At 37.2% G+C, this 13,045-nt stretch overlaps 1 protein-coding gene across 2 annotated transcripts in view; it reads left to right on the top strand.

Annotated features, from left to right (window-relative positions):
- jbug (filamin-type immunoglobulin domains fbug) overlaps nt 1-13,045 on the top strand; it is a 1,114,928-nt gene that overhangs the window by 1,082,805 nt on the left and 19,078 nt on the right. For both annotated transcript variants that reach the window (XM_090381438.1, XM_090381439.1), the window contains exon 50: nt 5,626-5,793. In XM_090381438.1, the coding sequence (XP_090237564.1) occupies nt 5,626-5,793 (168 nt within the window). The remainder of the gene's footprint in view (nt 1-5,625; nt 5,794-13,045) is intronic.

The raw sequence follows: 13,045 nt of genomic DNA, 5'->3' as shown, positions 1-13,045 counted from the left end.
CTCTCTCTCTCTCTCTCTCTCTCTCTCTCTCTCTCTCTCTACACCTCTACATCTTGGGGGTGCAGACCGATGCACCCTACTACGCATTTACCATGCACTTGTACAATCCAGACTAGATTACGGGTCCCTGGTATATAATTCGGCCAGAGACAGTGTACTTTGATGGCTGGATCCTGTCCATCATCATCAGGCTCTCCATATCGTTATTGGAGCATATCAAACATCTCCTGTCCAGAGCTTATACATCGAAGCAAATGAACCACCATTATCACTTCGATGTAAGCAGTTGTCTCTAAAGTATGCTTTAAAACTGAAATCCCTGCTAGATCACCCTACGTGACCATTAGTTTTTGAGCCACAAAGGAAAAATTTGTACAACATCCGTAAGACTGCCAATCGTCCTTTTGGTATTAGTCTCCAAGAGCTACTCAAAGACCATAAATTCAAGGTAGACAAGGTTGCCCAAACACCAAAGCAACCCCTTCCACCCTGGCATGCTCATGTTCCAGCATGTGACTTGTTCCTTAAAAATTGGGTCAAGTCGGACACTCCATCATCTGTCTACCTGCATCCAGCTTTATTCAGCACACTGAGCTGAACATTCTGACTTCGTGCCAGTTTACACAGATGACTCAAAGTTGGAATCATATGTAGGATCTGCCATTATCTTTACAGACACTACATCAGAGCAGATTCTCTCTGAATGCAGCATATTTACTGCAGAGCTGCACGCTATAGAGTTAGCCTTGGATCACATTAGTAAATGCCAATACCAATGGTCCATTTTATATTTCGACTCTCTCAGCATGTTACAGGCTTTAATAACTGTGAGATATAATCCTTGTCCAGTTCTGTCTTGCATTCAGCAGAAGATTCACTCTCTCCATGAACGTGAATATGATATCCGCTTCTGCTGGATTCCCAGCCAAATTGGGATTAGGGGAAATGATTTGGCTGACACTGCAGCCAAATCAGCAATTTTCAATAATCGCTGGATGTCAGTCCCCTATAAAAACTACAGGCAAATAATACACCAAAAGATATACTCCCAATGGCAGGATTCATGGATTAGACAGACTTCGAACAAATTATATCATATAAAGCCTGTAATTGAACCATGACATTCTAGTCTGCGCAGCAATCGTAAGGAGACAGTTGTTCTTGCCCGGACCCGCATAGGACATAGTCATTTCACACATTTGTATTTGCTGATGGATGATGTTCCTCCTGTGTGTGAGTCCTGTGACACAATTTTATCAATTAGACACATTTTTGACTGTCCAGATTTTAGCAATATACGTTTTGCCGCTTTTAACCATCTGACTGAGCCATACACACTCAGTCAAATTTTATCTGACAATGTCAATGTGTCTGCTGTTTTTAAATTTTTAAACCATATTAATTTCTATAAACGTATATAAAATCCTGAAATATATATATTTTTTAATGCATATACTGCATATACCATTATATGATTTGGGATGCGGTAACCTTTTTTCAAAAGTTACCAGAATTTATTTATCTATCTATTTTTAAACTGATATAATTATCTCCTGGCGCATAATAGCCTTAGATGCTAATGCACCAATAAAATCATAATCTAATCTAATCTAATCTAATCTGAACTATAACTGCAGTCTTGTGTAGATGAAAAATTGTCCATAAAAACTTTTAAATTTGAAAATGATCTGCATTGATGAAATTTGTGCTATCTAAGTATTTATAAGAACATTTTTCAATGGGCAACTTGTTCACCATGTAGACACATGCATCCATCAAATATTTCCTCAGTGAGAAAAAGAACAGAATATCCTCCTCCTGTTTTAAACTCAATTGGCTTGTTTCTTTTAAATATGTTAGTGATTGAAAATCTGTACATGGTTCTTCAATCCAACATATCTCAAATCCATTTACTGAAGTTATTTTTTCTAGTTATGTTGAAGAATGTTAAGTGCAAATTTATTTTACCATCAGTGTTCAAATCTTCTGCTTCCAATTTGGAAATTGATTACCATAGCAGATGGTGCCTCCGTAGCCAGTTGGGCAGGAGCAGCAGTGCGTAGCGCATGCTTCTTGATTAGACTGGGGTTCAAGCCCGTGACCACCAAATACGGAGGATGCAGAGAGGTCAGGGAATGACCACTGCATATCCCCCGGAGCAATATGGCCTTAGTTGCTAGTGCTCCTAAAAACCAAATAACAAACAAGCAACCATAGCAGACTAAACTAGGATGATGGTTCCAAACTTTGTCATAGGCATTTCTACCCAAGGTTGTGGAGTCTAACACAAGAGGAGAAGATTCTGTTCTTTTTCTCAGTGAGGGAGTATTTGATGGATGCATGTGTCTACATGATGCAAAAGTTCCTAATTGAAAATTGTTCTTATAAATGCTGAAGTAGCACAAATTTCATCAATGGCAGATCATTTTCAAATTTAAAATTTTTTATGGACAGTTTTTCAGTTTTTCCTTGGTGTTAAAGATAAAGAAATAAATGAAGCAGTAGGTGTTTTTCAGTATCAGTTCTTTTAATTTTAATTACTATTAGGAAAGAAGAAAGAATTGATGTACAGTGATCTTTGGACTGGGCAACTGACAATGCACAAGGAAACTGGAAATATAGCAAATTGTACAAAGTCGTATTTGACATTTTATCATTTTTCTTACAGCAGTGCTGAGTGTGAGAGAATACTCAGCCAGTTTCTGGTGAATATTTAGAAATGCATCTGATATCAAAGTTTAGACAGTAAAGCCATTGTTACAATACAAAACTTTGACTCAACATTTTTGAAGAGGGTGAAGTTTACAACAGTACATTTCTTGAAGCAGTCAAAATCAGTTGTCTAAAAAAAAATCAAAAGAAATCTGCAAGATAAATGTTAGGTAAGCTAATATTTGAAAGCATACTGTACTTGATAAACAACCCTGTGTGTATTTTACCAGTGAAATTTAATTTCAAGTGTAATGTGAATTTAAAAAACCCTCCTTTTCCAAAACATGTTTCCTCCTGTTTTTGGTGTAGTACTCCTGATTTTTTTCAAAAAGCTTATTTTTTACCCGGTTTGGCCTCAACTTCCTGTTTTCACTCCTGCTTATGAATGTCTGAACACCAGCTTTTTGAGTCAAACATTGGCAGCTACAAAATAGATATATCTGTAATAAGTTATCTTCTCAGCATGACACTTCTTCAAAACAGTGTAGGTACTTTTAATTCAATGTGTGATCAATGAAAATTTAGGGCATTTTTATGTGTTCACCTGTTTTGCATGTTTAAGAGAGCTTTTATGTGAATGGGTTCAGTCCATTTTATTGAGCATGTTTTTTCTGTATGCACCACAGGTTTTGTTTGTTTATTTAACTTATATAATTATTAATGAACTTTGATTTGCTGCTTAATATTCACACACTAGTGCAGTGGTTTTCGACCTTTTTTTAATGTTATTTTATTTATTTTATTTTGTGGCACCCATACTCAATTTTTTGCCTGCTAGATCTGATTCTCTCTCTCTCTCTCTCTCTCTCTCTCTGTGTGTGTGTGTGTTCTGTATAAATATATATATATACACACACCGAGTGATCACTGAATTATGACCACCTTATGAAAACCGAATGCGACCTGTTAACCACGTGAGGTACGAGAGTGCGCAATTAGTCAACCTACGTAGCATAGATAAGGTGTCAGTGGTTCAGTAGGTAGTAAAATTCCGAGCATGATGGGCAAAAGGAGGGATTTATCGGACTTTGATAAAGCGGAGATTGTGGGAGCTCGACAAGCTGGTGCCTCGATTTCCCAAACGGCTGAACTGGTGGGGTGTTCGAGAGCCGGCATTGTTAACATGGACCAGGACTGGCATCAAAATGGTCAAACAACGACCCGACGGCAAAACTGCAAAGGTCAGTGGAAGGTTGACGTTAGAGGTGTGCGCCGGGTCCGACGACTCGTACAGGCGAACAGGTGCAGCACTGTTGAAGAGTTGACTACCCAATACAACATGGGCCAACCAGGAACAATATCTGGCATGACCATGCGTCGCACACTCGCACATATAGGCTATACCAGCAGACGACCCCCTACAGCATCCTCTCCTAGCCAAGGTTCATCGGCATAAAAGACTCGCCTGGTGCAAAGAACATGCAAGTTGAATATTAGAAGACTGGAAAAAGATGTGCTGGTTGGATGAGTCACGTTATTTACTCCATGGATGGTCATGTACGGATTTGGCATTAACAACATGAGGCTCTTCATCATGCATAGTATCAAAAGTGTGGGCCGGTGGAGGAGTTGTATGGTGTGGGGCATGTTTCACTAGCAGGAACTTGGCCCTCTGTTGCATGTGGAACAATGTATCACTGGTCTCCGCTATCATAAACTGCTTGCTAACTGTGTACACCCTGCTATGTTACACTTTTTCCTGAATGACGATCGTGTCTTCCAAGATGACAATGTGCCGAACCATCAGGCACTTGACTTGCAGGAATGGTTTGAGGAACACAGTTCTGACTTCGAACATATCGATTGGCCTCCGAACTGCACCGATATCAATCCCATAGAGCACTTGTGGGACACTATGGAAAGGCATATCAGGCACCTGGATACACCAATCACCTCCATACCTGCATTGCTAGCTTCATTACACACACAGCTTGGTTGGCCATACCTCACGAACGCGTCTGACGTCTTGTTGAATCAATGCCATGTCGAATAGCTGCTGTACTGAGGGGAAAAGAAGCACCTACGAAGTATTAGGTAGGTGGTCATAATTCAGTGATTACTCAGTGTATATATTTATATATGTGTTTGTTGTTGTTATTTGGTTTTTAGGAGCATTAGCAACTAAGGCCATATTGCTCCGGGGATATGCAGTGGTCATTCTCTGACCTTTCCACATCCTCCGGATTTGGTGGTCATGGGCTCAAACCCTGGTCTAATCAAGAAGCGTGTACTACGCTCTCTGCTGCTCCTGCCCACCTGGCTACAGAGGTGCCATATATATATATATATATATATATATATATATATATATATATATATATATATATATATATATATATGTGTGTGTGTTTTGTTTATAGTTATATTATTACAATAATATAACTATAAACAAAATTACAATTCATAATACAAATTATATATAATAATTTTGTTCTACTAAATAAACATCAATTATAGATCACCACAAAATTAAAAAGATAGTGTACACCTTTTTATAATGAAATAAATATATAAATGTTTAAAAAATAAATAAATTTAAGTAACTTAAAACCAAATTACGTGGCAATCCTGGAATGTTGTGGCACCCTGGTTGAAAACCACTGCACTAGTGTTTTCTGTAGCAAGTCATCTCTGATATATTGAAAAGTCATAAAAATAAGATTAATAAGATTAATTAGCAGATATATTTAGCTAATAAGTGTCTAGCTATTAAAGTTTAAAACATATTTAAATTCTTCTCTCCATTTACTTTTAAACTTTGTATCTGTCCTTTCTTTACTTGGCACTTTATGACCTGAAGTACCAGTTCACCACAAAAAATTAGTAAACCAACCATTCACTTTTGAAGTATTGTGATATTTAATTTGTTCCACTGTTATACAAAGAAATGAAAAGGAAATTCCTTCCATATAGGAAGTCCCTTTACACTTCGTATTGCTGGAGCACCTGATGCATCAAAGGTGCGAGTATATGGCCCAGGTATTGAACCAGGAGTTTTGGCTACCTATCAGAGTCGATTCATTTGTGACACAAGAGGAGCAGGAGCTGGTCAATTGACTGTTCGCATCAGAGGTCCTAAAGGTAAATAATAATGTTTTTTATAATTTAATAAATAAATAAATAAATATTCATTTATTGCAAATACAGCAAGCCCATCACAGCACATGGCTAGGGGCAGATAAGAATACAGAGGAAATGATATAAAGTATATGTACATAGCAAATTTTATATAGATATTAACAATGGCTAGGAATTTTAGTTATGAAATTTAAAAAATTGTAGAACAGGGCATTTAGTTTTCAGCTGCCATTACTGGGTTGGATTATTTTTCTTCATTTCATCGGAGATCTGACTCCTGTAGGCTTCAGAGTTGATTAACCTGTTGCAATCAATGTTGTGATGATTTATGAAGTGAAGAGATGCATTGGGGAACATTCTGTCCATTTGTTTGAGCCTGGAGAGGTTGGATTTGAATCGCTGGTTTCTTGTATTTTCCCTGTTGGGGGCAGCTATTATATTGCCTAAATTTGGTGAATCGCATGCAGAGGTGATTATCTTTGCAAGAAGCATGACTCCAGACTCGTTGATCATCTGTTGCAGAGGCTTTGTTTTTAGGTTTTTATAAAGCTGTTGCCTGGATATTGTATGTGGAAAGCGAAGCTTCCTATTGAGCCATCTAAGAACCCAATATTCTAGGGCAAGGAATTTCTTGACGGTTACTTGAGGAGCACCAGACCAGATTTCGGAAGCATAGGACAGAATGGGAAAGATGCATCTTTGAACATGCTTAATGACTGTTTTTCTGTCTTGAATCGCTGCTGTTTCTTGTTTCATTAACCATTTTGCTTTTTGAATTTTTTGAGCAACATATAAATAGTGGGCATTAAAGGAGAGATTTTTATCAAAAACAACTCCAAGGTCTTTGTGAGCGTAAACATTTGGGATTGGGACATCTGCAATTTTGATTTCTATGTGGTTGGGTTGTTTCTGAAGGGAATAAGTAATTTGAGCAGATTTGCTTGCATTTATATTCAGATTGAGATCTTTCAGGTACTTGATGATTTCACAAATCTGTGAGTTCGCATCATTGATAACTTTGCGAATATCATCACTGGCTTTGGAGGTTATAAATAACTTTAAATCATCAGCATATGCCAGTAGATTTGGATTTTCTTGTAGAAGTGGTTGAAGAGAGGCTGAAAATATCGTACTGGAGAGAACGGCTCCTTAGTTGACCACCTTCTATCATAATGGCTATTTACCACATTATATGAAATCTTTCACACTCCATTTTACTCAAGTTGCTATGTTAATTGGAAGACCATATAACAGGGACAGAATCTTTACATATAAGGAAAAGATAACCAAGTTGAAATTAATAGTTCCAATGATTAATTATTAAGTTTACAGAAAGCATAATTTGATATGGACACCTTTTTTTCTTAAATGAATCTATCTGTATTCTTTGTTGTGTGACTATTGGTTTACATTGAAAACAAGATTACCAGTTAGCTTTATTACAGAGCTTGGTCAGTAGTGCTCAGATTTCAGCGGCCTACACAGGCTTGAACTTAATTAGGTGAATTGCCAGAATTAAAAGTAGCAAATCATGGATTGTGACAACTTTCCACCAGTTTAGTCTGCTTTCTGCATTTGCATCAACCTGTTAGGGACCGTTCAGAAGCAGAGACTGAAGGCAGATGCCCCTGAATGAAGCTTCAATCTTTCCTTATTTTTCATTCATTATCAAGCTAGCCTAAGCAGTTTGCCATTTCACACCAGATACATCTAGAAAATGTAGCTGTTTTTTCAGAAATTGTGCAAATATTTAAATGTTCCAATCTGACAGTCAAAAACACTCTTGAATCTCTTCTGAAATTCTCATTTGGTGGAATTCTGTCAAAGTTTTTTTTCCTTTTTGCTACTCAGAGTATCTCCAGAAGTGTCATTTAAGAGTGGAACCTAATGATTGTTTTGGAGGAGGAGGAAATTATTCAAGAACTACATGAGCGGAAAGTGACAGAGGCAAAAAGAATTTGTTGAAAACAGATGGCAAGCTCAAGTTAGTTAATAAAGAAGCAGGGTAACTGCTTCGATGCAAGTATTGAAATAGTTTCAGAAAATGATGTTATGTTTGTCCATCTTTACAAGACACCATGAGCTACAAGCCGACCGGGCTAGCCGAGTGGATAAAGTACCTGCCCGGCAACCCAAAGGTCGCGGGTTCGATTCCCGCCTCGGGCTTGGATCAAAGTACTGCAAAAACCTTGGGAGGTGCAATATGGCCACAGAAGCCGATGCGCCAACAATTACCAAATCAAAAAAAAAATCAATCAACCATGAGCTACATCTAAGATATGTGTCCAGCTTTGTCGTTGCCCCTCCAATGACAAAGCTTGGACACACACACCTTAGAAACAACTAAGTATATAAAGCTTTATTTTCTACTTCAGTACCTGTGTTGAAATAGCCAGATTTTTTAGTATATTGCTGCATTAGGCCAGTAGCCTAGTAATATGTATGTGTAATGAAAGTTATATTTTTCAACTGTAAGTTTCTTCTACACCCACACAGTTGGCCTCTCTTCCATGCTAACTGAGGCCTATATGTTGACTGATGATGGAGCTGAATAGTTCTGAAACTGGTCATATCAGTGTACTTGAGTTTTAAATGAATAATGGATTCACTTCCTTGGTGATGTTATTTGATTAAAAAATTATATTACTATCTTTGGCTCAACTCATGAATAAATATAGTTGTTTCTAAAGAGAGTAAGCTCAAGCTTTTTCATTGCCATTTGCAACATCATACTCAACTTCAATAAACAAACCTGATAAAATATGGTTTAAAAAAAAACACAGGATATTTAAACTGTTGCACCATTCCATTCATATTAAACCCCACAAAAGACGTTACAAGTGCCAAAAAATGTAGATGTTCCCAAGTGATGAGTGCCAAAAATATAGGTGCTCCTAAATAATCTGGTGAGGAGACTTAATATGCCCAAACTGCAGATCCAAGAAGGCAGGCCAGTTTTCATATTGTCTGAACTCCAAAACCAACTGTACAGCCATCCAGCCTCCTCTAAAGTTTCTGAGAAGTAGAAATTGGAGAAAAACGTTCAGAAGCACAAGATTTAAAAGAAGATTTCTTACCCAATACCAAGAAAAACAGTTAGTACAAAATACTGCCAAAAATGTACATACACTGAAGCCTTCACTGAGTGAACGATTTCACTCAGTATCACTTTCTTCACCCTCAGTGAAATCAGCCCAAAATGGAAAGCACAGATTTTTTTGAAAGAATCCTTCATTATGGATACCACTGACAATTCTGTTTGAACAATTCTATGAAACTATTTTGGAGACCTGTGCAGAAAATGGTACAAATATATCCCATCTGCTCAAAACTGAAAACCATAAGTGAAATACATTAGCCAAGGCACATGATGCAAGAAAGCAGGCTTATATAGCATCAGCCAAAAAAAAAAAAAAAAAAAAAAAAAAACACATTTCACCAATCCACTTGCTCTAATAGTTTGTCTAGTTCTGCCTTGATTGAATCTGTTTAAGCTATCAACTTCTACAACAGCAGATGGAAGTTTGTTCCAGCAATCAACCACCCTCTGGCTAAAGGCAAACTTCTGCACATCTTACGTACAACCGTCTTTCCGCGATTTGAATTTATGCCCTCTGAGGCAATTATTCTTGAGCATGCTCTATGATCTCATCAGCATAGAGCATGCTCAAGCCATTCAAGGCTTTATATACCTCAATCAGATCACCTCGCAGGTGCCTTTCTTTGTAAGAGCAACCCTTTGTTCCATTCACTAATCTTGTTCTTCTCTGTACTTATTCCAGCAGCTCTACATCCTTCTTAAAATGAGGCCTCCAGATCTGTATACAGTATTCAAAGTGGCCTGACCATTGCCTTATACAAGGGGATAATAACCTCCTTTTCCCTGCTAGAAAAATTCCTGTATATCATTGACAAGACACCATGAGCTACATCTAAAAAGAAGAAGAATTCGGCATCTATATTAAACCCAAAATATGAACAGCATTATTCAGTGGAAAATTGAGAACCTTTCACAAAAATACTGATATCTAAGTTAATTCACTGTTATAATCCTGTTGCATTTTAAGAAACAAAATTTAAAACCTTTACTTACTGCATCAGTTAAATATTGTACATCAGTTAAACACTTTAGGCAATGTAGATCTGGTATATAATAGTGCTTATGGAGGAACAGCCATACTCTTGGATGATTCAAGAATCTTCCAAATGTATTCCTTTGCAAACCATTGCGATATTTATAGTAATGTACTTTATTATTATTCTGACGCTTGTCTTGATTTGTCTTTGTAATGGTCAGGAAGTCAAAAAGTCATGTTTTTCAATTAATTTCCTTCCTTTTTTTTATTTGACTAATGCACATTCATTATAGGGATTCTTCCATTGCAGACAGATGAGGATAGTGCTCATAGAAATGCTGATTGACAGACAGAATCTAATGTTATTGAATATTGACCAACTTGTATCCATCCATCCATCCATCCATCCATCCATCCATCCATCCATCCATCCATCTCTCTCTCTCTCTCTCTCCAGGATTAGTCTATGCAATAGACCTTTGCTCTCCATTCTTCTTCCAGATAGCAATTAGCATTAGCAAAGGCACATGATCCAAGAAAGCAAGCTTATATAGCATCAGCCAAAAAAAAAAAAAAAAAAAAAAAACCTTATTTCACCCATCCACTCGCTCCAAATGTTTGTCAAGTTCTGCCTTGAATCTATTTAAGCTATCAACTTCTACAACGACAGATGGAAGTTTATTTCAGCAATCAACCACCCGCTGGCTAAAGGCAAACTTCCGTACAGCTATCCTACAACCATCTTTCCTCAATTTGAATTTATGCCCTCTCAGGCGATTATTCTGTGCAAGAGGAAGAATCCCATCCGCATTGAGCATGCTCAAACTATTCAAGGCTTTATATACCTGAATCAGATCACCTCACAGGTTCCTAGTCTCCAGACACTGTAATTTGCAAAACTTAAGCCTTTCTTCTTAAGAGCAACCCTTTGTTCCATTCACTAATCTTGTTGCCCTTCTCTGTACTCGTTCCAACAGCTGTACATCCTTCTTAAAATGAGGCCTCCAGACCTGTATACAGTACTCAAGATGTGGCCTGACCATTGCCTTATACAAAGGGATAATCACCTCCTTATCCCTGCTAGAAAAATTCCTATATATCATTGACAAGACACCGTGAGCTACTCTTGCAGACCATCTGCACTGCTTGCACAATTACCCCCAGGCCCTTTTCATTCTCTACCACTGTCAGTGTGGTACTGCAGAGTTGAAACGTTACTCTGGGATTACTGCTTCCCATATGTAGTACTTTACATTTGTCAATGTTAAACTTCATTTGCCACCTCTCAGCCCATCTGCTCAACTTTTCTAGATCCAGCAGTGTACTGTCATTAGTGTCATTAACAACCCTGCCAACCTTCGTATCGTCTGCAAACTTGGACATTAAGCCTGATATATCATCATCAATATCATTTATAAATACAGAAAACAACAATGGACCCAACACTGAACCCTGAGGGACTCCACTAATAACATTAGTCCACGAAGAGCAATTTCCATTGATTACCACTCTCTGTCTTTTTCCACTCAACCATCCCTTTATCCATAGCAGCAATTTGCCTCCAGTGCCACACTGCTCCAATTTGTGCAGCAGTCCTCCATGTGCAACAGTATCAAAGGCTTTTCTAAGATCGAAATGCAGTGGAACTTCTCTATTACGAACTTCTATTTAACGAATTTCTCTATATTATGAATTTTTTCGAAAAAACATTGCACCTTGAAACGAAATTACATGTAAAATTAACCCCATATAGCAAAGTGTTAGTATCTCTATAACGAATTTTAAAAAAATTAGTAAAAGTATTTTTGAAGATGTTCAAGCCTTTACTGCTAAACAGCTACTCAAATATATGGCCTCCTTCCCTCCAAAATTGCGCATTAGCATCTGGATTTGATCGTTCTTTTAGTGAATACTTATGGCCATTGAAGCCCATAAGGGAGGGTCTTTGTTTCATTTTTGTTACAGTTATAAAACCAAATGGGTTTTCTTAAAAATGATCAAACTTTACAATAAATAGGATAGATTTGTAAATTGATTTGGCTCAGGGGAAAATGAAATTCACTGCGGTAAGCCTTTAGCGTGCTGCGGCGGCAATACATAGAATGCTACCATAGTCAGCTTTTAGTAACACCTACTGAGTGACATTCGCTTCTCACCTCAACTGTACCATGTGACCTTCCTGTCAATCATTATATGATATGTCTGTTCTCATCTAATTGGACTCCCAGGAGATGGTTTTCATGAATTTTTTTATTTTTTTATTTCGTTCTTTTAGAACAATTTGTCATCAATCACTTAGGCTATATGCTCTTGTATTTTTATTATTATTTTTTTCTGAAAAGTAACATACAGCTTACATTAACCGTAAATTTTCTTTCATCTATATATGAATGAAAGTCATATATTTCTTCAAAGTGATTGATGGGAAAAGTCACATGATACTGTTGAATTTGCAAGTGAACGTCATTGAGTAGGCGGTACTAACAATTCACTGTATGGCCAGCGCAGCGAAGTTTGTGGTGTGTATATCAGCAAGAGCTGCAGTCCGGTAATTTTTACATATGCAGAAACAATGCCGTAGAGAAAGTGTTTAAGTATTAATGATAAAGTAAAGATTCTTCATGATATTGACCAGGGTTTTAAGAAAAAAGATATTGCGGAGAAATATGGCATACCTGTAAGCAACTTATCTACGATTTTAAAAAATCGAGAATCAATTTTAAATGCAATTAAAGGAGGAGCAGTCAAGGAGCGAATTAAGTTGTGTATATACGAAGATGTTGATAAACTGTACTAAAATGGGTGCAAATGATACGTGAAAAGAATATACCAATATCAGGTCCAATAATTAAGCAACAAGCTCTGAAATTTGCACAGACCCTGGGACATACAGAATTTAATGAGAAACTGGGTGACTAGATAAATTTACGAAACGCCACAGAATTGTAGAAAAAGTTATTTGTGGAGAAAGTAAAAGTGTTGATGTAAGCAAAGAAGATTGCAACATTTGGAGGAACAATACCTTAAAAAGATTTTGGAAGAATATGAACCTAAGGATGTTTTTAATGCTGACGAAATGGGTTTATTCTTTAAATGTTTACCAAATAGAACACTTGCTTTTAAGGTTGATAAATGTTTTGGCGGAAAACAAAGCAAAGAAAGAATCACTGTGCTAGTTG

Source organism: Mastigoproctus giganteus, chromosome 9 (assembly GCF_048544385.1).
Source record: "Mastigoproctus giganteus isolate SK-2022 chromosome 9, ASM4854438v1, whole genome shotgun sequence".
In the NCBI taxonomy this organism is placed as follows: Eukaryota; Metazoa; Arthropoda; class Arachnida; order Uropygi; family Thelyphonidae; genus Mastigoproctus; species Mastigoproctus giganteus.
Note: the sequence above shows the minus strand (reverse complement) of the source record. Positions and strands in the feature narration are given on the sequence as shown.